This window comes from Excalfactoria chinensis, chromosome 18 (genome assembly GCF_039878825.1).
Source record: "Excalfactoria chinensis isolate bCotChi1 chromosome 18, bCotChi1.hap2, whole genome shotgun sequence".
Classification (NCBI taxonomy): domain Eukaryota; kingdom Metazoa; phylum Chordata; class Aves; order Galliformes; family Phasianidae; genus Excalfactoria; species Excalfactoria chinensis.
In genome coordinates this window covers 4,650,836-4,678,532 of record NC_092842.1, presented here as the reverse complement: position 1 = coordinate 4,678,532, position 27,697 = coordinate 4,650,836, and the positions used below count along the sequence as shown (strand labels likewise).

Sequence of the window (27,697 nt, the reverse complement as noted above, 5' to 3'; positions counted from 1 at the left end):
AACAAAAAAGCACAGAGAACCCCAGCTGGGATGAGCTGGGCACTGTCACATGGCACCTCCCAGCCCAGCTATCTTGTGATGAATCTCACACTGGAGGCCTTTGGAAGCAATCTGCTGGCCATGCTGGATTTGGGGAAGTCGTGCTGGCATTTTCTGAAGCAACCAGAGAAAGAAAGATTGTGAGAATAGGAAAACTGAGCACAACGAGAATCCTGGTAAGAGCAAGTGATGAGCAGCAAGATAAAAAGGCCTTCTCCTTTCTAAGGCGAGATGAAGAGATTGCCTAAAAGCTTCTTACAACGACAGGAGCATGCCTTCCAGTCCCACCAAATGGCAGCATCTGCTGAGTAAACACTGCTCTTCTCATGAGAAGATGAGCCCCATAAATATTGCTGCTGAAAAGATACTGAGCTCAGACGGATCCTCCATTGCGCATTGGCACTCCCTAGAGGCAACTGCCTGCATGGAGATGACTCAACCTCAATACCATTTATCTGTGCAACAGAAAGACAGCACAGTTTATGCATGCAGGCTTTGGGTTTAATGCAAGTTAATACTGTTTATCTGAACAACGCCAACAGAGGTAGCTGTGGAATATAATGAGACCGTGATGGAAAGAAAGGCACAGCCTGAACTTTTCAGCCACACCAGCCTAGCGCTGTGTGCTTGGACAGTGTCTCTCTGCTCACAGGTTCCTTGCCCTCCTTGCACACCTCCACTTTGTGGTCAGGAGCTCCTTTCCCATCCACTCGCTGCATTTAGGAATGACCCACTCCTGAGCTTGGTGGAGATGTTCCCTGAGCATTAACCAGCTCTCAGGAGCTCCCCCTCCCTCTGGAGCATTACGCCACAGGACATTTCCATGCACATCCTTGGAAACTCCAGACCTACAGGCTCCGTCACCCCATCATTACTGCAGCCAGGGCTTCCTCCAACTTTCCCATTTCCAACAAGCTCCTCAGTACAGCTATGAGGTCCAGCAGAACACCTCTCTTTGTTGGCTCCTCTATCACACAGAAAAGGAAGTTATCACCAATGCAACCCAGGAACCTCCTGGATCCCTTATGCCCTGCTGTGCTGTCCCTCCAACAGCTATCAGGGTTCTTGAAGTCTTTCCCCTGAAATCCCCTCACGTTCAGGAGTGCAACTACGGAGGGAGCTGCAACACAGCCCCTCTCATTAGTCATGCTGACAAATCAGAAACAACTCAAGACACCTTAATTGCAAAGCCTGAAATTCACTTTCACAGCTCACAGCATCCTGGGGATGAGGTTAATTCATCAAAGGAATGCAAGAGCTGGATAAAGTTGTTAGGGACGGTGATCAGGGTGCAAATGCCATTATCAAGTAAAGAGAAAACATTTTAACCAACTGTCCTTAATTTACTGTCAAGATGTTTGTTAACCTACAACAACTGCAACAAAAAATGATCCTGGATTTTCCCATTAGCATCCCCAAGTCCTGCGACAGGCATCCCAAACCCATAAAAAACCCATTACTTAACTAACAGTTGTGGGACATTAACAGATCCTTGCATAACAACTCCATGTTACCCTGACATGTAGAGGTGTGGCACAAAAGGGGCTTTTGCATGGGAGGCAGCCACCCTGCTCCCAAACACACGCTCTGTGCCCTACACCAGCAGCCATAAAACAGCAGCAGCATTCAAGGGAAAGCAGTGTTAGCAAGCAGGGATTCCACACCAGCCACCTAAGACAGACCTAATATAAGCCGTAAAACCAATTTCAGCCTCAAATTGGGAGGCTGCTTCTTTATACCTCTCTCTAATTGAGCAGGATAGCAAGCCATCGGGACAGCAAAGGAAATCTGCTTTTCTACTCTCCTGGAGAAACGTAATAACATGAGGGCAAAGTGTTTTTTATCAGTTCCCCAGACTGCATGAGCCGACTGCACCATTCATCAAGATGGGAATGGACCAGGAGAACAATCAGAAATCCATTAGCAAGCTGCTGCTCGCCTCCACGCTGCCGCAGCTCCAGATCAAATGTCAGCATGCTGAATGGCTTACATTACTGGGGAGGAGGAAAGGGCCAGGGAATTGTTTCAAACCAATAAAGATATTATTACAATTTTTAGCTTTTATTAGCATGAGGGCAAGCATTTGCAATTTACATCGTCCCCTGGACCGAGTGTCTCAAACGTGGGACAAAAGCTTCCAGCATAACTGAAGTGGAGCAAAACCAACTCCAGTACTTCCAGCTCGAGCCACAGTGAAAATTACGGGGCAAATAAAAAGGGAAATGCTGAAGCAAGGCTGTTCTTTATTTGGTTTTAATATCCCTTTTATTAAAAATGCAGCTTTTATTGCTTGCATTCGGAAGCTCGGGCCCACCCACAAAATACTGCAGGCAGGCAAGAAAACAGCATGAACTGCCAACACTGCTACTTACTAGCAGGGGAGAGACCCCAAATAATACCTTAGCTCACCACCAGCAGTTCAGCCCCGCTCTGCTATGCTGCAGGCTGCTGCTCTAATAACACTTCATTGCCCACAACATCAGACAGATCCCAAACCCATCAGCTCAAGCAACGTCCTCCCCCTCCCAGTCCTTCTTCCCTCAGTGAAAGGGGATTCAGGCCATTTAAAAAGCAATGCAAACATCCACACTTGTACACACATTTGTTCATTACAAACAAACATCCATACCAATGCTTTCGTGTTATTTGCAATGCACCTGAAAGCTATTAACTGAATTCATACCTGGCACAGGGACCAGGATAAGACATTCAGGGTGTGTTAGCAGCGCATCAGATTGGTGCAGATTAGCTCTTTTCACTTACTGTTGATTCTTTAAATATAATGAATAATTTACAATAGGAAGCCTATGTAGGCAGCGAACAAATTGAGGAAGCTGATTCTCATTATCTTTCACCTGCCAGAAACAAATTAAAATATCAATCAGTGATCCAGGTAAAACTGTTCAACTGCATCTTCGGTTCAATACCAGCAATTATTGTCATTGTCCTCAACTCGCTGAGCTCCTCCAGTGAGAGCAGAAATGACTGCAGCAAAAATGAAGTGAAAACAACCATAAGATCTCAACCAAAACCTGCCACCTGCAGCACCTGGGTGGCTTCTAAACAGAGGCATTTTCACCTCTGCAACAGGGGATGGTGGAATGGCATTAACACTGGCAGTATTTCCTTTACTAAACAGCAGCCATAAACACTGCTATGTAGTTTCCAGACTTGCTGTTTACTATAATCTGTTTTTCAACTGCTGATCAAGCCTGAGGCTGAGAATCAAGCAGTGTGCTCAGACCCTGCAGTGCCACCAGGTCCTTGAGCCCTGAAGGTTACTGAGCAAGGCTGACTGCACTTACCCTCATATGGGAAATCCCACCTGTGCACACTGAGCGTTCTTTGAAGCTCACCTGCCCAGTTGCCTCAGCTCACCTTTACAAATGGAACAGTGAAACAGCAGCTGGTATCACCATAAGCCTCCACTTGTTCTCCACCAGGACACGAGGAATGGCACCGCCTGCCACCAGGAGCCACCAGCAGACACAGAAGAGGACAGGACACTCCAAAATGCCCTTTCTCACCCTAAAAAAGCCTCCCAGAGACCCCACAGCCAAGGCACGCTGTCAGTGCCCACAGAGCTCAGCACTGGGGACCATCTCCAAGTGGCACTTGTAAAAATGCTCTGTTCATGTAAATAAGTCTTTTTTTTTTCTCCTTTAAGAACAAATTAGCTGAGCGTTTGCTGTAGAGTTATTTCATTTGTTTTCACTCCCATTCATTTATTCCGATCTGCTGCACCTTTCCTCGGAGAGGTTATTAAATGCTCTGCTAATGGCCGCCAGCACTCATTTAATTCTTCTTAATGAACGTATGAGCAAGTAGAGGAAGCCATTATGTAGGGCTTAATACAGGGAGGGAAGGAATTTCCTAAAATTTATTGCCACAGGCTGCTGCTTGAAGATAAAATAAATGGTAATTGGTTGGAACGGGAAAGAGGAGGATGAGAAAACGTCCCCTGACATGAGGGAAAAAGATACCAAAATCTCAAAGCCTGAAGGATGGCAGAAGCAAAGATGGCCTCCGTGCAGCTCTCAGCTCATTGCCATCCTGCAGCCGCTTCCTCTGAGCACCAACAGCGAGCGATGGATCAGCTCAGCACACCAGCATGGCGTGTTCATACACAGAAAAAGGTAGATGGAGGTGATTCAGAGAGCAGCTCATGATGGTGTTACAGGATACAGACAATGTGGATATGAATGGCTGCTGGGGTCAGAGTATTCAGCAGGTACTCAAACCTGTGTGCTGAACTGCAGCAGCAGCAATGAGAGGCAGCAGCAGTGCTGCCCGGATGCTGGCACAGCTCAGGACCCAGTGGGAACATCCCTGTACCCATGGACTGACCGGCCTGCTGGGCACAGCTGTCCCCAAATGTCACCTTCCCAAAGGAGGAGGGAACAACAGGGTGCAAAACGAGGGTAAGAAGTTGTCAAAACAGCGGGCAAGACATCTCCTTCCTTGTACAGTAGGAGGCAGAGAGAAGGAAATACTATTTTCAAGAGCAAGCTAATGGAGCCCAGAGCTTAAAAGGTGACCTGAGAAGAAAAACAGGATTAGGCTTGCTCTTTTTTGCTACTTAGGGCAGACAAAACCCCTCTTAGAAAACTACCATTCTTCATGCCAGCTTTGACCATCTTAAAAACAGAAAGAAAAAAAAAATAAAGAGGATAAAATCCAATTTCTCTTTTCTAAATCTTTGGCAGCTCACCCGCAAGCTCAGGCCAACAGCTTTCCTAGCAGGCAGCTCCACATGACTATTTGCTTTTCTAAACAACAATTTCAGTTCCTTCAGCTCAACAGCAGGATTTCCATAGTCTGATAGAACACAAAGCGACCAGCCAAGCTGCGGAGAGCAACTAACAGAGCAAGGAGATGCAACTTCATTGAATCACAGAATCATTTGAGTTGGAAGAGGCCTTTAAAAGCCACCTGGTCCAACTCGTGCAAGGAACAGGGGCACCCACAGCTCCATTAGGTGCTCACAGTCCAGCTTGTGTCTCCATTTATTTAGTTGCACAATGAGATGCACACGGGAGGTTTTTCAGCATCCCAGGGGCTGTGGTGCAGGCTGGTGCGAGCTGCCCACACAGCAGGAAACAGCACAAGAACCTTCAGCTCCTCTCCTGCCTTATCTGCTTTTATTGCCTTGCAACCCCAACAAGCTCCTGGCTGAATGGAGCCTGCTCACAAGCACTTCAGGGCTGACCCCAGGCTAGAAGTCACCCTCACATGAAAGCAGCAGGCCTGGATGTTGGGCTGCTGGCTCACCCCTGCAAACAGGACTTGGTTAGGTGCTGCAGCGTGCAAGGAATGATGCAGGCAGGGCTTTGCTGCACATCCACACAGCAAGGAAGCATCCAGGCCCAGGTGCACCCACTGCTCACACACAGCCGCCCCAGGGCTTTCTTATTCCCTGCAGCACTTTGCTTGAAGTAACACACTGAAAGATTTGGTTGTTACTTTTTCTGCCTTATCAGGAAAGTGTTGGAGGAAAAGAAGCAGGGGGCAGCATCCAACCTACTCTCTGTAATCTTGCAGTACTTGAAAGAAATCCACTTGTTCAGCTTCGTATCCACCATTAACAATTATTGTGACATTGCTGCATGTCTGTATTCACATTAAATAAATCAGAATCTCCTTATATGCCAGGAATTGCTCAACACCTCCCATAACACACCTTGCTGTCGGCTCAGTCCTCTCCAAAGGACACTGCAGGGACCCGGCAGCACTGCTGGGAGCCGGGCACAGCACACAGCAGGGAAGGGAGGAGGAGGAGCTGAGCCCAAGTGTGACTGTGTGAGGCTGTGCCCAGCGGTCTGAAGGCAGGAGGGCGCACTGTTACTTGTGCTGGGTCACTTTTACTCCTACATTTTTTAGTGGTAGTGCATTTTTAAAAGCCAGCTGCTAGCAATTCCAATTTGAGAACCGTAAAACATACTGTATTAATAATGGAAACATAAAATGCCTGTCTGATTCGCTCCAGCCCTCAGCCTCCTTCCCTAAAGGACCTGATTTGCCTTAGGGGAGCATTTCGCAAGCAGCACATCAGCACAGCTTCAGCAGATGGAGCCTCAGCCACATCTGAGCTGCTGTCCTTCTAAATCTGGAACCTAAAAACACTGACACCCATGATGCTACTTAAGCTAAGGGCAGAATGATCAAGATATTCCCTCCAGCCACACCTCCCTTATCAGCTGACCCAGCACCATGGGGTGACAGCACTCCCTGCCCTGCATGACTCAACCCAGCACGGTGCATCCTACCAGGGGCTGCAGATCCCTGCATGCTGAAGCCCACCGCTTCCTCATTTGGAAATCTCGTGGGTGGCAGCGATGTCTGAGCTGGGAAGAATCTGCTCTGCTTGTATCTGTGCCTTTCACCTTGACCTGGGTGTTATTCATGTCCCTGTAGCGCTGACTTTGAGAGGAGGAAGGGTAACATGAGTCATAGAATTGGACCAAAAGAACCCCACGTACCTCACTGGATTCATGTTGCTGATTTTAATAAGTGGAATGCAAATGATATCAAACACAAAGGGTTGAGAAATACACGCGTTCTTGTGTGACTACCTTGCAGTAATCACTGATACCTGAACGGTGGCAGCCAAGGCATGGGGTCACTGCTCAGATGTGACAGACAAAGCACAGAACCCAATGGAAGTGCAGCTTTGGCACTGAATGACAGGCATGGCTTTGCTTTCCCTCTGGTTGGCTTCCAGTAAAGGACAATTATTTTTCATTCAATAACTCAAAGTTTGGAGAAAATACACATAGCAAACATATTTAGTGGAACCCATCAGCCTTACAAACAGTAAAGGTTAGATGGTAAGTAATTTTAAATGCATTTCTAATCCATCAAATTGAACGTATATAAGAAGGAACAACAGCTCAGCATTAACTCAATGCCTCTCATTCAAGCTTTCCAGACCTATTTGCAAACAGGAGGTGCAACCAAACAACAGCAGCTCTAAGAGCTATTGCAGTAATTCTGCCTAAATGAGGACGTACCTTTTAAACCAACGTTAGCTGCTGTCAGATTCACAGAGGATACAGAGACAGCTTAGAGCTAATAAAAATAATCAACTATTTGAGTACAGATATTTATAGCTGAAACCATTCTGCTTGACGCTTTAAATCTTCTGAATTGTAATAAAATTCTCCCATCCAAAAGTGATTAGAGTAAAACAGAGCATTGCTAGATTACAGCTCCTCATTGGTTAGCACTGTTATGGCTTCATGAAAGTTTAACTCCACAATGAGTTTGGTGATAGCACTTCTGGCACTGGGAAACAACTGTGTAAATAGCTACAGCTACAGCACTGCTCTCTGCCATTCCCTGCAGCCACTGCCAAGGGAAGCTCTCCCATCCAGAAATGATGGACACAACGCAGTGAGAGGATTTATGGCATTAATTCCTGTACTGAGAGGACCACAGCGTTTCATGTAAGAGAATAAAAATACGTGTACAAGTAGAAGGGGTCTGTGCAGTGTAGCTATAGGGGTGGGGGAAATCAGATCCCATGCGGAAGGCAACAGTAAGTGAAAGGGAAGACAGCACTAAAAACTATTCTCTGTTGTTTTAGAAGATGAAGAATGAGCCACAACGGGCCTCGAGGTGATGAGGGAGCAGGATTTTCATATTAAGTGCAAAAGCAAACATCACCTGCTGGCCCTGTTCCACCAGAAAGTGAGCTCAGGGAGATTACAGCTCTCAAAGTAACTAAAGAGATCTGACAGGCACCATTTCCCAAACTCACAGCCATCCCTTTGGCCCCCAGTGCTGGCTTCCCAGACACTCCTTACTGCAGGGGATGCTCTAACCAGAGTACGTTATGAAAAAGATTCACAACAGACACCTAGTGGCCAGCACACCCTATGGCAGCTCAGTTATCCCAAAAATCCAAGTAGAAAGACTTGGGGGTCACTGCACAGGAGCCCAATGTGGTCACATCAAGAACTGAGACCGTGGGCAGCTGATCAGATCATTGGGTCACCACCACAAGCTGACAGCACAGAGAGAACTCAACATAAACCCACTGCCCATGGAAGGATGGCAGCCTGGCTCCAAGATGTGACCCATCACATCCCCACACACAGCTGCTCCCAGGGCTGCCCTCACAGTCTGCCCCACAGTGCAGGGCAGGTTGCACACAGCACTAGGAATACAGCTCCCAGCTCTCCCCCATGGGACTCTGCCAAGCCCTCACTTTCAAGTTTAAATCTTAAACTCTTCCATTTAAAACCCCGCATGTTTGTTGGTAAATGTCAAAGTGCGTGGAATGAGAGGATGGTTCACAGCCCCCATCTCTGCTTTAGTACCCCGCAGCTTCCTCCTGCCTTCATCTCCTCACACCTCCTTTCTACTAACACTTGCAAACAACAAAACGCAGAACCAGCACAATCTCTTAATGGAGCTCTAGCATATGAGCAACAACACTTATTCATCACAAAGGAGATGAGCTGCTTACACACAGCAAGGCCTCAGAGATCAGCACACAGAGCAGGGCTGCTCTGCCCAGGCACAGGATTAGCCTTTCTGCTGCCTCATCTTCCACCTCGGTGCGTGGAAAGCAGTTTAGCAAGTCTTAGGCCTCTCTCCTAACACATCTCAAGCCCAGATCAAGTTCTGCACAGGGACTTCTTAGTGGAACTTGCCCGTGTTTGGTAATTGAACAGGAATTACAGTGAGAGCTTTGTACGATGGAAGGGGATGCAGGCAGAAGCAGTACACAAATCTGCATTCCACGTGGCGCAATGTCAGCATTAACCAGATTAATACTGAATCACATCAAAGGATGGATACATAGCAATGATCTCTACAGCTGGGGATAATTCCCTCCGAATACAGATGGAAATTAAAGCTTGGGTGCAAACAAATCTCTAAGCTAACAATGAAAAAAGTTTGGTCAGTTTGAAACACCGACTCGGATACTGAAGGGAAGGCTTCCAAAGGGGCTTCCATTAGACTGATGTTAATGATGCAGCTTCAAGGGGAAAGCCCAAAGCAGGGAGCAGTAGAGCAGTCCCCTTCCTGTCCCAGGGTTTGCAGTAGAGGTCATTCACCCACAGAAACAATGCATGAGGGCAAGGCCTGGAACCACCTGCATGCTAAAGAACAGAGATCTAGCACAGAAGGAATCCCATTTAAACAACTTCCACGTACAGGCAATTGGCTACCTAATGAGTTTATACTGCCTATGAAGGAAACGCATTGTGCTCACTCATAAGATAAAGGGTAATAAAAACAAAGTCGTATTACTGCTTGATCACAGCAGGTCCTCCTGGAGCAGCAGGTTGGCAAAAGTATGTTCCAAAGTCTTCAAGCTATCAAAAACAGCTCATATATGTGGGTTGGTCATTGAATCCATAGGAAGGAGCCAAAGCTTTTCATTTGTTTTCACAATCAAGACAGTTGAAACGTCAAATTTAACAGCGTCAAAGAAATTCACTTCAATCTGAAGTCTCTTCCAAGAGGTTTCTTAAGGCACAATACAGACCCAATAGCAAGCTCCTCCTCTTTGTATATCTGGATATGAAGTTCGTACAAGCTCTGACATGTTCTGCAATACAATATGAACGATTTTTCACACTGAATTTCACATTGAAACCACCAAACCAAGGTTCTGAGCTGCTCTACCAAAAGCTACTTCCATAACAGGAAAGCTACACTATGAAATACTGTTCTGTCCATTAACTATAAAGGGTCAGAAGGTCGGTGTGTCAGACTGTACAGGCATTTCAAAACCAGGCTACAAGGAGGTCCAGACAGACAACACAGAACCCGTGGTGCAGCCTTCTCCTGCCTGTGTGATGAAGAACCACTTCACATACTCAAAGGAGGAAACTCTTCCTCGTGCAGCTAAGTGAGATTGATCTTTTGCAGCTCTCCTAACAGATGTATTGACCTCGATGTTCCCTTTCAAGTTGATTTCTAAATCAAGGCATCTCACGGACATATGGTACGTGGACACTGGAGATGCTATCTCTCTTCGCAAATGTGCTGGGATTTTCTGACCTCAGGTCATACCAGCAAAAAGGTACCATCTGCATAGTCCTGTCAGATGATCAAAAAGGAGCATTTCTGGTTCTTTTGCTACATCAAAGCACCAAAGACTGTGAGAATATCGTACCGCTTGCACTTTGTGCTCACTGTATCTCCCCTGACCTTGAAACTCTGTCCAAAGCAGTACAAGCAGTGACCAAACTGAGGCCAGAGGAGGGGTATATCACAGCACTGAGAGCATGGCTTGGAAAAACCCTGCAGCAACTCATCACCAAAGGGTTAAATGAGCCCTCGTATACCCTAACCTCACATTCATTCATCTCAATTTCCAAACAACCTCAGCTCACAAACACTGTGCACAAGTCACACTGCAAATACTTCCATTCTCAGTTATATGAAGATGACAGCTCCAGTTTTGTCTCGTTCACAAATAAACTTGCTTGTGAGGTCAAAGCTATTGAAGAAACCTGATGAAGATCCCATTTCTCCAGCCTGACGCAGCACATCCCCTCAAGGAACACCAGAAAGTGCCACGCAAATCCAAGCATTACTCCGAGAAGGGTCACTGAAACGACACATTTCTACCTGTGCCTTTTGAAAGAGATGCCTTCAGTTTGAAATCTCATTAAAAAAAAAAGAAGAAAGTGAAAAGGCACTTGAAGTCATCGCGGACTTCCACTGAGCTTCTGATTTGCTGTATTTCCTGAGATTCTCTGCCTCCTCTTATTCCGGGGCAGAGAGGTGAGAGGGTTGCTGTACCCCTAACCCAGCTGCTTGTAGCCGCCCACACTTACCCCCGTTCCAGCACAAGCTGCATGTTTAACTGGCCATGAGAAACCACAAACCAACAGTGCTGTAAGCACACGAAGCAAATGAACAAGAAACTACTTCGCTCCAACCAGTTCTTACAACAGCAGCACCCACCAACTTCCCAAAAGCAGTCCAGTTTTGTTCCCAAGGAGCTGAGCCCCTTTTGTAGAGATAATTAAGAACACTCGTCACTCACAAGAGCATCACCCTCAGCTGGCTTTGGTCTACACCTATAACAAACAACTCAAAGAGGATCAAACACTTCTCCAGGCCTTAACCCAGAACACATTCAAGGCAGAAATACGAAGTTTATATGATGTTAAAGAATTATTTCCTTGCATTTCACATTTACCTCTGCCATAACCTCTCATAATCCGACATAAGCGAAGTATCAACAAAAACAACAATTTCACCTTAAGAAACAAGGGAGAGAAAACAGCTTCCAAGAAGCACAGCGTGTTTGCATCTTACACTACGCTCTTTAGGAGACCCACATCACATCCAACTCAGCAAATCAAAATCAAACCAAAAGTGAAACCAACTGAAATCTCTCACCGTGTTCCACGAAGACATTGCAGTGCGGGCCCCCATGCCTCGATGACTCCTTCTTCCCTGCTCCTTTGATGAAGTGCAGGGCAGGCAGACTCGGCCTCCTTTGGTCCCCAAGGACTTTTCCAGGCTGCTGCCCCATAAAGCAACTCTGGGCAGCCTCTCCCAGGACAAGAAACTTCTGCAGAAGTCTTTGATTCCCGATTTTCCAGGCTGGAGGAGAACGTTTGGGTGGGATGATCTCCAGATCCCCTTCCAGCCCTACAGTTCGGTGCTCCAGTGCCAGGTGGGCGCAGTGCAGTCAATGCAGAGCACCAGATGAGCACGGATTCTGCAGACGGCAGCACGGCTTTACGAACAAAACATAAACGAGTTAAAAGTTCCAACCACGCGTTAATGAGCAACTATGAAGTTTCACCTCCCCGGACGCGGTGTGTCTTCCACCAAGGAGAACCGGTCCACCTCACAGACACAAAACCACGTTCAGGCTCACCCGGGGCAAGAAACACTCTATTCCTACCGCAACCAGCATCAAGGCTTCTTCTTCTTCTTCTTCTTTTTCTTTTTTTTTTTCCTCTTTCTCCTTTTCTTTTGCATAGCATTGGGTTAGCGAAGGCCAAAGCACCGCAGGTCTGGCTTCACGTCCGGCCGGAGCCTCCCAGCACCACCATCCCGGCTCCAAACAGCGGAGCGGCGGTAGCTCCCGGAGCTGACCCGAGGCCCTCCCGCAGCTCGCCGTCCCCTCGGCCCCGCCCGCCGCTACCTCTCCCAGGGCCGGGCCGGGCCCGAGCAAGCGGGTGGGCCGCGGGGGGCCATGGCGGCGTCGAACAGCGCTGGGCCCGAGCAGGTGGCGGCCGCCTCAGAAGGGCCCGGGGGCCGCCGGGCGCGAGGCGCGAGGCCGTCCGTGGAGAAAGAGCCCGCACCGCGTCCGCCGGAGGTGGGGCTGGGAAGGGCAGGCCGGCATCCCCGCGGGCAGGGCGGGACGGAGGAAGGGGGACAAAGGGCCGCGGGGGGCGGCGGAGCGCTCGGGGAGATCCCGGAACCCGCGGCGCAGCCCCGTCCCCGGCCGGCGGGGCGGGCGGGCAAACCCCTTCCGGCCACTCCTCCGCCGCCGCCGCCTCCTCCTCCTCCGGCCCGGCAGCGGTAACGCGGCGGCCTTGCGCTGCGTGCTGCCCTTGAGGGGCGGTGAGGGCACCCGGACGGCCATCGTCACCTCATAGGGGCAGCCCTCCTCCCCGCACAAAGGCCTGGCGTTCCCTGCGGTGCTGTCAGTGCGCAGCTTGACACCCACCCCATCCACAGAGGCGATAAGAAATAGGATGCTATTCACACAAACCAAAACGGAGTTAAACCCCCACATTACACAGCCTGCTGCGCCCTGCCCGTGAGGTACGTGTTCCCTGCCCCGCGGAGCAGGAAGATGCTGTTTTTAATACGTTCTTTAGTTCACCTTGAGAACAGAAACCAACGGAGGCAGCAGTTTGAGGTCAGGGCGTCTCGGCCAAAGGTCTGCCGTTGGTCTCATTCACAATAGGAAAACACACGAATGCAGTTCTGCCTGCTGCTCAAGGTGGCCATCTGGACGTGGACTGCCTCGTTTATATCAGCTCCTCCCTTGTGACAAATGCAAACATCCTCCACAGCTCCAACACCGTGCTCAAGGTCCCTGGCAGACACGCTTTCTTATCCTCCTCCAACAGCATCTTTGCATTGATACCGTTCGTGTGAGCAGCAAAAAACTGCACGCAGATGATACAGAAGTAACATAATAGCAGCAGTAACTGGATTAACAATCCATTAGCTCAAATCCGAAATCCCAGTGGTTATTAACTGGGAGTGAAAGGAGGGGTTGCCATTCTCCATATTAGCACATGAATAAAACACTGGCACCAAGAAACGTTTATTTCAATTCAATTCAAACGATTTTGTGCTGGAGTTTCTGCAGACAACATTCACCAGTGCTTACATATATGTGAACCTGCCATGCAGAGAAGGGCCCTGGCTTCCCCACCCTCCTCACTCATCTCTGATGGTCAATATGGAAAAGCCATTTGCTATACTGTGGGCCACGACTAATACTTAAAGCCTCTATGGAAACTGCGAGCCTCAGCAGCACATCCAGTTGCCTGTGAAGTGGATGAGCACCGGTAGCTCTCACCGTTTATATGAGAGAAAAACCCACAGGGCTTCAAATGAACTGTAAATGGCTGGTGGGCACGTACTTCTCTTAGATACCCCAGGAAGTTCCTCCCTCCCGTCTCTTGTTACCCGCTGGTTTGCAAAGCTGCGCTAGATGGAGCTGCAGGAACGGTCAGCAATGCCTTCTCCTTGATTTAGCTCTGGGCTTGGCACAGCCCTGGCTGAATTTGCAGAGAACAGCAATGACCCCTCGTGGCCATGGAGAAAAGTACCAGGACCGTCACCCATATTGATCAGAAATGATCAACAAGCAAACCTTTCCTGCTGGTGCTCCGGTACTTGGGTCAAAGAGCAAAAGGGCCAGGAAGTGGATGAGTTACATACCCACATCCCCAACGCAATGAGCAGCTGAGGCAATCTAGACCTTGAGCTCGTTGTTTCTCGAGTTGAATCATCTTGAGGATGTGATTGTTTTCACACTTCCAAGGGAATCTTCCCAACACTCAGAAATAATAACAGTTCTGGACCTTGCATGGGACAGCCCACCAACACACCCTCGAGAACTTAAGTGCTATTTTACAGAGGCAGCATGGAGTGAAGTTTGAGTTTTGCAGCAGCAGAATGGATTATCTGTGTCCTTGCTTGTCCTTAGCCACCAAGCTCCACAATGCTCTACTATTTAGGCAGCAGTGTTGGTGGCAGATGCCCAGCCTTTGTTTGTTGGAAGGAAATGAAGCTGCTGGAGATTACTGATCCAAAGGTGCCACCTAGTGCTTACTCTTAAGCACAAGCAAAGCAGCCTGAACCAGATGAGAAGCAAGGAAGGGCACTTCTAGTTTCCAGGAAGACATTGAGCAGTTTCCTTCCCTTAGCCTGAGGCAAGCACAAGAATTTGAAGCACTGTAACTAGATGCAGGGATAATTAGGGCAGACCTTTTGCTTTTTCAGGTTTGCTTTTGTTTTTTAACAACTACAGCACAGTGGTGCATGCAGCTCTAATAAAGAATATACACACACCATATACAAACAGCTCTAATACAGCTAATACCAGAGATCTGAACGGATACTGAAACAAAAACATCACATCCATTCTTAGGAAGGCAAATGGAGTGCAATCATCTAGCCACTGCCCTAAGGATGTGGCCACTTGGCCAGTGTCTGCTGGGCTCCCCTTTTCCACCCTCACAAAAGCTGTATGACACACCTTTCCATGGCATCTTGCAAGGAGACCTTGAGAGAAAGCCACTATGAACAATGCCAGGCAATCTATTGACTTACCCCACATGGAAACTTGGTGAAGAAGGTGAACTGCTTGAAAAGGCTGAAGAACAAGCACTGAGGAGGCAAGGGGACACTTCAACCATTTAAGTCTCCTGGTAGAAGAAAACTTTAAGGCAGCTGTAGTTCTCTAGCTAGATCATATTAATTCAGGAGCAAGAAAAGCCAATGCACGCACCAATGAATGACTACTTAATGTACAAGAATTTTATTTAAGTATAAAGCATTTCATAGAAAACAACACCAGAGCCTCCTCAGATAAAGAGCTCACCACATCACGAATATAAAAGGGACCAGCAGGATACACACAGACTGAGAAGGCACTGCTCACCCATGGCTACCTGGCCCATGTAGACAACCAGGTCCAAACTCAAACCCTTAGGACACAGAAGCCATGAACAGCACAACACAAAACATGGCTCAGAACAGCCTAAGGACTCACACTTGTGAAGCCTCAAATGAAAACCCACCCCAAGTCAAAGGGCAGATCTGTATCGCAATAAAGGAAAATCAAAACCATTTTTAAAGCCTCTGGGGAGAAAGAAACCAATCACAAAACGCATCCCCCTCCTCCCAAACTTCCTAGAAGTTAAGGAGCACTATACAAGTGTCACGAGATATGTCCCAATTGCATCTGTGTCTTCATAAAGGTCAGCTATCCATTTCCCGGGCCGCTGCACCAAAAGGCTATTGTACTTAAGTACTATTTAGTGCTATTGGACTAAAAGGGCTCAGGAGATATTTGAGGAGTTTTAAATGACCAATCGTGGTAGTTTCTGAAGTGTGGAATGGACATTGGTGACTGCAACACTGATTAAAACAAAGTACTGAGAACCAAAAGCTGCCATGGTGGGGATTTTAAAACCTCTTCTGGCTCTATCCCTCCAGATCCAGCAACTTCTGTCGGGTTTCCAGAACAATCTCCTCCATCACCTCTGGTTTGAGAATGTCCTTGATCTGGAATGGGAAGAAAAGTCACATTGGCAGCTACTAGCATTGCACTTGAAGATAACTTTGGGCTAATATCTCTTATTAAGACCATAAGAAATGAAAGGCTAAAGAAACCTTCACTGAAGGCTATTCTGCACTACCTGGAAGGCTCCCCCAGCTGGAGCTCTTGCTGTGTACCTTTTCTCTGTGATTGCCAGGACATCATACACGTCCAAGGCAATTTCTGTCATGCGTGAGAGCAGAAGTTCGTGCTGTCACTACAAGTCTTTTGGGAAGACTAAAGGAAGCCCTACTGCCTAATTGACCCTCCTGCCTATTGACTTCAGCAGCAGCAGACTCAGCCTTCCCAATCCTTTCCCACGCTGTGGAATAAAGCAAACAGCACTGGTTTCTGTACCTGATGAGGAAGGGATGCCTCATAGCAATACAGGATGCTAGTGTCAAAGAGCATCAACTTCTGAGTAACCAGAGCTACGATGCAGTTTCGGAGCCGTGAGATCACCTCCCGGTCAGACAGGGGAACTGGCTGAGGAAGGACAGAGGAACAGAGATGAGTATGTAGGGAAATCATGCAAGTCTCCTGGAAAGGAAATAACACTTTGCCACAAATCTTATACCACTTCTTGAATATCTTAAATGATTCATACGCCTCTCGGATCACAACTAGCAAAACACTGTTGGTAGAACACGGCTCAATTTCCCCATCCCCTCACCTCTAAGTTGGTTGTGAAGCCCCCTGCTTCTTCATCTTTCTGTTCTGGAGTTGGGTAGATCCAGATGAAACCGTTGTTGCCAAGGATCACAGATGCACCACAGGGCAAGTCATGGAAGTGAGTCTTCTGGCGTTTCACAAGGGAGGGCGAGACCTGAACAAGCACACCCTGGCCAAGCTGAAGAGGAGACCATGAGACTCAGCATGAGAGACAACGTGCTGCCACAGGTAATACCCAGTCACCGACATGCACTCCACTCCTGGTCTAGGAACCAGCCAATTTAACATCTTTTCCTGTGAAACAGTGAATATAAAACCTGCTTGCCTCTGGGAGTGCTGAGAGGATTAGCTAATACCCTGTGCAGTCCTTTGAAGATGAAGAATACTCTCGGTGCTTAGCACAAATGTTAATAATATCTTGATTGTAACTAGACATCAACCATCCTGCAGAAAAACGAGGAGCGAGAGGCCCAATTCAGCAGAACACTTTCCCCCTTAATCCAGTCACTGTCCTTCACCCTCTGTGCAAAAAGCACATTTTGCTTTCATCTTTTAAGTGCTAATACCTTTGGTCTAGTAATCCCAACTGCAGCCTACGCTCCAGTGGCCCCTTGGCTTATTTCAATGTGCAAAAACAGAGATAAATGCCAACTGCATAAAGCCTAAAATAGAGCCCTGGAGTGAGAAGCAAGCCATGGGGACAATGAACTGCAGGAGAAGAGTGATAAAGTTTGAGATAGAAGATTTTCCTTCCCAGAGCTCAAGTCCCAAGCAACTGGTGGGAGAAATGGAGTCATGCAGTAACTGTGGAGAGGAACAGCAGCAGTTCAGAGGGTATTCTGTGTGCACTAAGGAACTCTGAGCTCCCACATGGGAGCTAAAATTCTTCCTAACCTACTGACATGGGTTATAATATCCTGCTCTACTCCAGAGCCTTTCATTCCTTAAAGATCTCCCCCCAAAACCCTATCCTGCTGCTATCTCAATATAAATACAAAGAAATTCTACTGACGTGGATAGAATTGCACTGTATTTAACAAATTTAACAATCTGACCTTCTAACAGACTACTGAGCACAAGGGTTGGACACTCATGCAATCCAACCAGCACAAAACGAGACTTTTGAGCAACATACCTTCCCATATTTCAGACTCCTGGTGTGCAGTGATACAGCCCCATCAGAAAACACAGACTGGACCTCTGCCTGGCAGTGCCTCTTAAGGAAACAGACTTCTTCATGCTGCCCTGTACCAACAGCCACCAACTGCCCCAGCACAGAGCTTTCCCTGCCTGGATGAGGTCTGATTGCCCTTTAACTCTTCTATCCAAGTACAAGCAGTGAAAGGATACACTGATGAGGTCCCCTTCCTGCAGATAGTCCCTCATTGCAAGCTCATCTTCTGCTGATCTCCTTCTCTGAAATGGACAATGCAAGGAAAGTTATGGGTCACGTAGGATGAGAAAACACTAATTAACAGCTACACAAAGGGAGGATCATCTCCTTAGGACGCTGTGCAAAATGCATGGGAAATCAAAACTACACGTGTACTAACTGCAGGAGGGGCTCCAGAGCATCCTGCCCTGCAGCAGAAGGCAGCACTTTGGCCCTTCTCTGCACAGACTGCACTCACCAGTTCCCCACCAGGTAAATTCATAGACGACAACAACAGGACTGAATCCAGCCTGGAATTGGTTTCCACTTTCCATCGTTTCTGCTGAACCTGGTGAAGAAAAATGACGTTAATGTGCACTCAAAATGAACAGAACCTCTCCAGCAGAGTGGGAAGTCGTGCAGATGACTGACTCTACAGCAAAGCACCGTGACAGCCATAAGAAATGACCGGCCAATGCAGCAGGGGCTGTCAGAGAAGTAAGGAATCAATTCAGTTGGACCCTTAAAAGCCATCCGGCACAACTCGCAGTGCGGAGCCATGGATGCAGCCCGTGACACCACTTGCTCTCTGTGCTCCAAGATCTCGGGTTATTCTTTGTTGGACCTCACGACGTTCTCCTGGGCCCGCCCGGCTCCTCACCTCCGTGATCCTCCCGACCACGATGTCTCCGACCTCTCCGTTGTACCTGGCGGTGGGACAGAGCACAGCGTTCATTACACAGCATTCATTACACAGCATTCATTACACAGCATTCATTACACAGCATTCATTACACAGCATTCATTACACAGCATTCATTACACAGCCCCCACGGCCAGCCTGGCCCTGCCTTCACCTGCTCTTCAGCGGCGTCACGCACACCAGCTTGTTCACCCTCTCCACAGCACCGGCCACCGAGGCGACCAGCTTCTCCTCGTCCACGTAGGTGCCGTGTCCCCTGCAGACGGAACGGGCGCAATAAGGAGAGCCCAAGAGCGGCCCGCCCCGTCCCCACACCGCTTCCCTTCCCCACCTCATGTATCCCGTGTCCGTAGTGATGGTGTCTCCGGGCACAACCAAGTGCTTCTCTCCGCTCCGCGGCCGGCTCGGCCCCACCGCTTTGCGGATCACCGGCAGCCGCATGGCCACGGCCGCCATCTTGTCTGGGGGGCGGAGCTGCGCTTGCGCTCTGCCTTTACACGTGCCTTCCGGCCGCCATCTTGAATGAGGGCCGCAACGAGAGACACACGTGGGTTGGGTGCGGGGCGGCCATTTTGGTTCCTGGCAGGGAGGGATGGGGGGGGGGCACCGAGGTGAAGGACGGGGTTGTACCCACAGCCCCCCCGTCCCGCCTCCCCCACACGGAGCAGATCGGAGCCCCCACAGCCCCCCTTTAAACAACGACCGGCCCCGAGTCGCTTTTTATTTCGAGTACAAGAGAGAGGTACAAACGTATTTACACCGAGTGCATATACAGTCCCGTAATACAGCATATCAAAGGCTTGTAAATAACGTTTTACATCAATATTTACAAAGTTAAAGTGACGGGTATATTATATATATATATATTTTTTTTTTCTTTCTTGTGTTTTTTTTTCCTTTTCTGGCAGTAAAACGCAGTTTTTTATGAGAGCTTTTATACACCTTGGAATGAACAGCACGGCACCTTCCAAGCGCTCATTATACGGAGCTGCTCCGAGCTGCGCGGTCCGCAGAGGGCAGCACAAGTCCCGGCTGAGCGCTCCCTTAGGGCCGCACGGAGCGGTGCTGATAGTGCAGCGCTGCCCCTTCAGCTGCTGGGCCGTCATTGCACCGTTTAAGTTGGAAGGGACCCCCCCCTTCCCCTCCTAAAGGCCGCCTGGTCCGACTCCCTGCAGCGAACGGGGGCACCCACAGCTCCGGCAGCGCTCAGAGCCAGCCTGACCTCGGGTGTCTCACAGCCTCCCTTCCCTTGGTGGCACCTGCAGACAAACCCCAGGGCACAGCTGGGGGCAGAGGGAGGAAAACCCAACCTGGCTGAACCGGGACGGAACAGACAAAGCTGATGGTCCCGGCGGGGCTGTGCCAGCTCTCCTTGCTGGGCGCTCACTGGCAAAGAGCAGAAAGGACTAAAAGCAATTTTTCCTCCTATCAAATTATCCATAAAACCCAACCGTGGCTCATCCAGGTGCAGCCGCAGCTCCAAATGCACCAGCAAATCCACACGGGACGTCCAGCCGTGCCCTCCCACTCTCCCTTTCCCACCAAACCCTATGGAAACGGTGATGCTCCCAAGGCAAACTCAGAGCAGTGGCTCTGCCATGGACACCCAGTTCCTCACGCATCTCAATGCCAGTCTTTGCAAGCGGGCAGCGGCCATCCAGAAGCGTGCTGCTGCCCTTCCAGAGCTCACAGCACCATGGTGGGGATGTGATGGGCCAAGGAAGCGGGATGGGGTACGGGTAAGGCAGGCGAATGAGCCTGCAGGGAGGCATTGGGGGGTCGATGACGGGCGCTTTTCTGGTGCGCCCGTAACCCGGCGAGCTGCGAATAGGCACTTTGACACACCTGGCACTTATAGGGCCGCTCGCCGGTGTGCAAACGGACGTGGTTACGGAGGGTGGAGGATTGGCTGAAGCGACGGTTGCAGAAGCGACACACGAAGGGCTTGTCCAAGGTGTGGATGCGCATGTGGGAGCGCAGGTTGCTGCGGGAGTTGAAGCCGCGGTGGCAGATGACGCAGCGCATGCGGCCCGTGGTGCTGGCTCCTGCCTCCACTGCATGGAAGTCCTCTGGGAGCAACACCGGGGGGGTGGACATTCAGGTTGTGCCCTGCTCACATCCCTTTCCCATGCCATAAATAACCGCCCCAGCCGCACACTGCACCCACAGCAGCGTTGTGACACAGGAAGGTGAGCAGGAGCTCCCAGCGGGGATCTGTGGCTGTAACAAACCTGCTCCAGTCCCAGCTTCTCCCCCAGCCCTGCTGGGCTCTGCTTTGGGGCTCGCTCACAGCATGCAGCACTATGGGAAGGGGGGTTGAATGGGACAGGACACAGCTCAGAGCACAGCGTTCCCAAAGAGGCTCTGTTTTGGGGGAGGTGGGCTCTGTCTTACAGGTGAGGCTGATTGGCTCCTCTCTATAGGATCATGGGGATATGGAAGGCTGTGTGCCCAGCATAGGATATGCTGTGCTGCTTAGAGCTCCGTCTGCTTGCCCTCAGAGAACATGCCCACCCTGCCCCGTGCCCACCCTCAGAGCTGGGGGTGGGGTGTGAGGGGAATGACATGGCTTTTTCTGCTGTTACCTACCATGTTTGTTCTTCTTCTGCTCCTCTTCCAGCCCCGGGACACCTGGGATGCCCAGGAAGGTGTTGTGCGAGTTCCCATACCAGACCAGCAGCTCTTGATCCGGAGGAATCATCTAGAGAAGGACACAGACATGAGAGTGTTGGGATGGCACAGCAAGCAGCTCTTCCCGCATCCTCAGCCGGTCGTTTCAGACTCCTGCAAGGTCAGCACTGCCATCAGCACTGCTGAATGTCCCCTGTTGTGCGCCCACAGACTGCAGCGAGGTGCAGGGAGCAGTGACGCAGAGATCGGATTTGGTGCCATGCACAGTGCTCTGCGTGGAGCCCTTGGCACTCTGTGCTGCAGGACACAACAGCATCTCCCAGCCCAGCAGGGTTATTCCCCAGCAGTGGAAATGCAGATGCAGCCTTGGGCTCGGCCAGCATAGGGAACCAGCTGAGATCCCAGTGGCCGCTGCAGGAGAGTGTGGTCCAGGCATGAGATGCTGCCTCTTCCAAAGCCCCATTGCCTCCACCAGCCCAAGCAGAGAACAGAAAGGGCTTCTCTATCAGCACTGCTCTTGTTCCTATGGGATGACAGCACTCCTCCCACCCTTGATGTTTGGGTTCTGGTTCTGCACTGCAGTGGGAGCGGCCAGGGACAGCGCCCAGCAGCCTCTGCAGCACAGCCATGGCCAGGGGATGGATGTGCTCACACCGCAGCAACCGCATCAGGCAACACTCATAGCAACATCACCCTACAAAACTCCATGTCTTTCCCCCTTGCAGGTCCCGGGTCATTTACCCCTGGGCACATCATGGCTTTCCAACCCGAGGTCAAACTCACCACCCTCACTGCATTTTCCAACAGCTGCAACTTAGAGTTGGTGAGGAACGGAATGGGAAAAGCAAACTGGGAAGGGTGAGTGAGAATGGGCAAAAGCCACATGAAAATAGGAACACCAAATAGCACGAGAAGCCCCATAAAGGTGATCTGTCACCTTAGAGCTGGTCTGTGCAGCAACACCTTTCGCTCTGCCCCACAATAATCCACTTGTGCAGCTCTAATTTAAGGGATTATTGAGCAGAGTGAGCTACAGAAGGAAAACCAGAACCCCCTCTTGTTGGTGCACAAACAGTTGGAGCCAGCAGCAGCTCTCAGTGGCTCCCATGCCCCGATGGCAGCAGCACAGCAGCACCTCGTGTGCCCACATCCCCTTTGCTGTCTGTGCACAGGGAATTAAACACAGCTGCCCCAGCGCTCAGATCATTATCGTTGTGCAAAGCTTCTGCTCACAGCCTGCAGATAACATTGCCACCCACCCCAGCGGCTGGGCACGGGTCAGGTCTGTGTGGGCTGACAAACGCGGTGTGCTCTGGAATTGTTTTGTTTCTTTGCATGATGTAAGAATCAAAACCAATTAAGCTAATGCAGCTAATGCTACACCAGGCACAGCTGCCCACTGGGGCATCAGAACCTAAAGCTGGGCACAGCGAAAGCCTGCAAAGGGATGTGCAGAGCGGGGAGAGCAGCTCAACTCAGAGCTCCTCTCCACCCTACTGCTCCTACCCCTGTCCCTGTTGGGGTGCTGCCTCAGTGCTGTGTTGCTGCCCATAGAGCAGCTGATTCTCAGGAGCCCCTGCCCATGGGACAGGCTGGTGCCCAGCCAATACAGCCTCCCACAGCAGCGGGCTGAGACAGAGCTGTCCCTTTTCCAACCTCTCTAAGCCCTCACAGCTGCCTGGTGACATCCCTGTGATGCCATCACCCTTCACTGCAGTAGCGGTGGTCCATGGGGATGCATTTACTGCCAGAGCCACGGTGACCTCCAGGTAAAAGCTGCACCTGGATTTTACAGAAGCCTCCAGCTTTGGGTTGGGGTTCTACACTAAATCCTGACTCTCAATACAGCGCGGGGGTTCTGCCCAAAGCTGCAGCAGTGCCAGGATTGCAGGGATTGCTCAGATGTTGTGCTCCAAAGCAAGCAAGCCTGCTCAGCATTTGCTCTCCCTCTGCACAGCACGCACTGGTGTGCCCGCCAAGAGGGAGCAAAGCGAACAGAGCTTTGTTGCCTCCCCAAAGCCCATGCATGGCGTCACCCCGTCGGTCTGGGTGCCAGGGTGCTCCCACAAACAGTCCAGCAGCAGCCCCCAAAACAAGGGAAGGTCAGCAGGGTGAGGTCTCCGCACCCCACGTACCTCAATGGCTTTGTAGAAGATGCTGTTCCCGATCTGCACCACCTCCAGGTTCTGCTCCTGCTCGTTGCGGGCGCATTTGATGTAGGTCATCCAGCTGCGATGGTCCTCCTGGCTGGCATCGATGAAGTACCGCACCGTGCCGTCCTCATTGAAGACCTGGGAGGGCAGCACAGCAGCTGTAGCAATGCTTTCCCACAGCTCCCGTGCCAAGGGATGCTCTAAGATAACATCCCCAAAGCCAGCATGGCCTCAGGGCTGAGACCTCAGCGAGATGCTGCCCTGGGCTGTGGATGCTGGAGCCGCACGGCGCAACTTTGTGGTGCAGGAAGCGATCGTAACAAGCGTGAGTCTGGAGCTCAATCTGAGCAAAACACTCCCTACAGCCACTGTGCTCCGGCTGCTCACATCACCCCAAAGCCCACAGCACCACTGCAGGGCTGGGATAAAGCAGGGGATGGGGCAGAGCCATTGTGTGGTTGGGAATGCGACAGGGAGCGCCCACCCGGGAGCATCAGCTCTGTGGGAAGGGCAGGGCAGGAGGTGACAAAGCAGTGGGGTTCTGGGGACACCCCGAGGGCTGAGAGATGCAGCTCCTGCCCTGGGGGAGACCAGGGGAAACTGAGGCACGGGGAAGGGCTCCCGAAGCACAGGTCAGAGCGCTGTCACCCCGCGTCCTGCGGGATCGTTACCTCCCACATCAGGTTGTTGTTCTTGCACAGATCCACGTGCTCCGGAGAGATCACCCTGCCCGTGAACGGCCCCATCTCGGTGCCGGCCTTGATCCACGTCTTGGAGAAGATGCCGAGCCCTTCCCCGGGGATGGAGCTCTGCGCGATGATCACTTCCGACGGCAGCACCAGGCTGGAGAGCTTCTGCACCTCTGCGGCGACGGGAGCGGGGTCACAACGGGGCCCCCCAGCCCTCCCCGGCCCTCGGAACACCCACAAAGCGCCGCTTTGTGCCCCCAGCCCCGGGCTGAGCCCCATCAACGCCCGACCGCGCCGCTGCAAAGCGATACTCGGATCCCTCCGGGCATTGAGCGGTACCTGGGAACAGCGGCCCGGGCTGGGCAGGGAGCGGAGCTGGGAAAGGGGGTTAAATGGTGTCTATTTCGGCCCATCCAGCAATTTGTCACGCTGTTAAAGTGATCTGCATTCATTAAACTCAACTCGAAAGAAATTGCTAATTCTAAATTCATTAGTCCTTTAGGAATGCTGTAGCGGTACATTGCGGCTGAATGGCGAGAGGGCTTGTTTAAAAGGGCCCAGGAATTCCTCTTACAAAATGGGGAGATGAGATGGTTGACATATCGTGAATGGAAATGGAATTAGCCTTCATGGTAAATTAAGAGAGGAACAGAAATCCGAGAGGGGGAAAAGGGAGCGGGGCCGCGAGAAGGGACATTGTGCGGGGCTGAATGCGGCGGGGACGGAGCCCCGGCCCCCACCCCCGCGGTTTAAGTGGGAACTTTCTCAGGTCAAGCCCAAGTTAACCACATGAATTTAAAGCCCTTCTTTCGCCGTCAGCCGCTGTGACACACCCGGGGGGAGGGGGGGGGGGGCAGCAACTCACCTCCGGAGAAGGACTGCGCCAGCACTTCGGCCGTGAAGGCGGTCTTGGGGCTGCTCTTCTCCTCGAAGAGCTGCTCGCCCAGCACGTTCCTCCAGCGGCCGTAGAGGAAGCTGTGCAGGATGTCGGACGTGATCACCTCGGCCAGGGAGAGCCCCTGCGGCTTCAGCCCGGGCTTCAGCACCAGGGCTTCGGCGGGCAGCACGGAGCCCATCATGGGGGCGAGGCGGGCGGCCGGGCTCCGTGCGGCTCGGCGGCTCCTGCCCGCCTATATATGAGCTTCATTGACCCTCCTAATTGGTTATTAATGACCTCCCTGACGTTGGAGGAGCGACTGGGGCTGCCGGAGCGAGGCGAGCCGTCGGAGCCCCCCTCCTCTCCATCCCTCCCCTCCCCGGGGGTGGGGTGGCTGGAGGGAGGGACACGGCACACACAGCCGCGCACACACATCCACATATACGCACACACACACACACACACACACGCACCGGCTCGGCACCCCCCGCACCCCCTCCCGCCCGCCCCGTCGGGCACCGCTCGCTCCGACCGCTCCGCTTCGCCCCCGGCATCTCCCGGCCGGCCCCGGAGCTCGTTTCGGGGACAAAACGTTGAGTTTTGGGGCCGCGGAGCTCAACAACGAAATCCGCCTCCCCGACGCCGCTACACACCGCTTCTCCAAGCCTTTCGGCTCCCGATAACTCGGGGTAACGGGCAGAGCTCCGGCGGACCGGACCCACGCGGTCCCGGCAGCCCCCAACGGGTTTCTCTCTGGGTACCGGGGAGCGGACTCGGGGGGACGCACGGAGCTCGGTGCCAGCCCGGAACCGGCGGCCGTTCCCTAAACGCGGCCGGCAGCCCCGGATCAGGGTCGGCTCTCCCGGCTGCGACAAGCGGGTCCCAAACCCCGCGGCCCCGCTGCGCTTTGCGAGGCAGTGCGGGCAGAACCCGGGCAGGTGCTGCGGAGCACAACCGCGTCCCCATCTCCGGGACTCTGCCCGCAGTACCCCTACATCGGAACCCAAATTCATTCCCGTCCCCTCCGAGCCTCGGGCACTTCGCAACCACCGCTGTCCCCGGCGGTGGCACATTTGTCCCCACGGAGTGACAGAGCGGTCCCCACAGAAGCAGTTCTCCCCCCCTCTCCCCCGGGGCTCCGTGCCGGCTCAGCAAAGGGTTAACCTTCCCTGGATTTAAACCCGATCCCGCTGTGTCGGAGCTTAGAGCCCCTCTCTGCAGCCCCGTTCTTTTGATTTTCATGTGGACGAAGGGCTGCAAAGGGCCGGGAGGCGGGGGGAGAAGAGGACGGGCCCCCAAATTCACCCAGCAGAGCCGGCTCCGATACTCCGAACCCCGCAAAGAGCCGGGGCCGCCCCCAGACTCACCGGGACCCCGCAGCCCCCGGCGGCTTTGGAGGGGTGAGACCTTCGGGCTGCTCTCTCAGCTCAGGGCGGCACGCAGAGCGCTGCTACAGCCCAGGTGCGACCACTTCTTCCCATTAACCTCATCAAGAAGATGCGCGAATGTCAGAAACCCACCCAAAATGTTGATTACCGAATGCGCTTCCTCAGGGGAAAAAAAGAAAGCAACGCTCCCCTAAAGCAGGAAGGTTCGCAACCTGCCGGGGCTCGGGGCTGGATTTAATGCAGGTGTAAACGAGTTGATTTCGGGTTTCTGGGCTCCGAAGAGAGCGGCAGCTCCGCGCACAGCGCATCAGGTGGAGCCGCAGTCCCCGCAGTCCCCGCACTCCATCCCCGCACCGCGTCGCCCCTCTCCTCGTCCCGCTCCAAAACGATGCGTATCCCGACCCCAAAGCCTCGGCCCCACTCCTCGAGTTGGAGGTTCGCGATTGAGGTGGGGGGGGGGGGAAGGAAAAAGGTGGAAGGAAAAAAAAATCCTCCCGTTTTGTGCTGGGTTTTAAATATCCCCAGCTGTTTCCCAAACCTTTTTCCCCACCGTAGGTACTTTGCCCCCCCCCCGCCACCCCTCAGCCGCCCTCCCCTTCTCGTTTCTCTTTTTTAATATCGCAGCTATCCCTCCTTTTTAACATTTAAGAGGAAACAAGTTTAATATTCATGGCTGTTAATAGAGAAGGGCCATTATCGCCGCCCCATTGTTCCGAGCCCCGCACAATGCCGCTTGTATTTTCATGTGTATATTCCCAAAGTTCCTTCTGAGCGTTTAGTGAGCACTTTAATATTCATGGGTGTTAATAGAGAAGCCCTCAGTATATTGGCATATTGTTGGGAGGTGTACATATTGGTCTGACTTTGAATAGCCACAGTCCTCTTTTCTTTTGCTCTGTTTTGCAGGGTTGATGGGCCAGGAGTAAATGGGCATTTTTCCCCCCCGTCTCCCCCTTACAGAGAGAACATCTTTATTCCAGTCCCAGACTTTCTGGTTTCCCATTCAGGACCCTCAGAAATAATGTCAGGCAGAAGAAAAGTGGAGCAAATCAATCTTTCATGGTCTTTTTGAGACCAATTTGACATCCATGGACTCTTCTTTTCTTTCACAGCCTACAAGGGGATGGTCAGGATCTGGACAAGGTTGGGGTCTGATGAGGGGAGACATGGGATCATAATGCAGCAAAGAGAGAAAAGAAAAGCAAAACAAGAAAAGATTGCAGGGATGGGGTGATGGAGGAAAAATGAGGGTGAATGACAGTGCAAGAAAGGAGATTAGAGCCCAGCAGCTGCTTTTTGGGGGGTGGGGGGGAGCTCTCTCCCCTCATCCAGCCCTCCGCATGAATAGGATTTGAACAGAGCTGAGATTGATTTATAGTTATTGCAGTTGAACATTTATTG

General features: G+C 51.4%; 3 protein-coding genes across 3 annotated transcripts in view; all 3 read right to left on the bottom strand.

Moving 5' to 3' along the window:
* ABL1 (ABL proto-oncogene 1, non-receptor tyrosine kinase) overlaps nt 1–12,485 on the bottom strand; it is a 60,525-nt gene extending 48,040 nt beyond the window's left edge. Inside the window, exon 1 of the mRNA XM_072352394.1 lies at nt 11,410–12,485. Coding sequence (XP_072208495.1) covers nt 11,410–11,545 — 136 coding nt within the window. The 5' untranslated portion in view covers nt 11,546–12,485. The remainder of the gene's footprint in view (nt 1–11,409) is intronic.
* Nucleotides 12,486–15,001: 2,516 nt separating this feature from the next.
* EXOSC2 (exosome component 2) lies at nt 15,002–19,131 on the bottom strand. Its single transcript, XM_072352984.1, has 9 exons — nt 18,890–19,131; nt 18,713–18,814; nt 18,517–18,562; nt 18,115–18,204; nt 17,834–17,899; nt 17,619–17,687; nt 16,485–16,661; nt 16,169–16,297; nt 15,002–15,777 (listed from the first exon to the last, which is right to left on the bottom strand). The coding sequence occupies exons 1-9, from the start codon at nt 19,012–19,014 to the stop codon at nt 15,697–15,699; spliced, it is 885 nt and encodes a 294-aa protein (XP_072209085.1). The 5' UTR covers nt 19,015–19,131; the 3' UTR covers nt 15,002–15,696.
* Nucleotides 19,132–19,265: 134 nt separating this feature from the next.
* PRDM12 (PR/SET domain 12) lies at nt 19,266–25,268 on the bottom strand. The gene is made up of 5 exons (XM_072352983.1): nt 24,897–25,268; nt 24,014–24,204; nt 23,325–23,480; nt 21,148–21,259; nt 19,266–20,627 (listed from the first exon to the last, which is right to left on the bottom strand). The coding sequence occupies exons 1-5, from the start codon at nt 25,108–25,110 to the stop codon at nt 20,245–20,247; spliced, it is 1,056 nt and encodes a 351-aa protein (XP_072209084.1). The 5' UTR covers nt 25,111–25,268; the 3' UTR covers nt 19,266–20,244.
* Between the last annotated feature and the right edge of the window lie 2,429 nt (nt 25,269–27,697).

Bases quoted from the DNA above. Each gene is read 5' to 3' on its own strand.
- PRDM12 (XM_072352983.1), bottom strand. From the start codon at position 25,110: ATGATGGGCTCCGTGCTGCCCGCCGAAGCCCTGGTGCTGAAGCCCGGG. The intron at 24,205-24,896 runs GTGAGTTGCTGC...CCGTCGCCGCAG, and splicing joins GGCGCAGTCCTTCTCCGGAG to AGGTGCAGAAGCTCTCCAGC. The intron at 23,481-24,013 runs GTAACGATCCCG...CTGCCCTCCCAG, and splicing joins ACAACAACCTGATGTGGGAG to GTCTTCAATGAGGACGGCAC.
- EXOSC2 (XM_072352984.1), bottom strand. From the start codon at position 19,014: ATGGCGGCCGTGGCCATGCGGCTGCCGGTGATCCGCAAAGCGGTGGGG. The intron at 17,900-18,114 runs GTGAGTGCAGTC...TGTCCATTTCAG, and splicing joins ATTTACCTGGTGGGGAACTG to AGAAGGAGATCAGCAGAAGA. The intron at 17,688-17,833 runs GTATCCTTTCAC...AGGCACTGCCAG, and splicing joins AGGAAGGGGACCTCATCAGT to GCAGAGGTCCAGTCTGTGTT.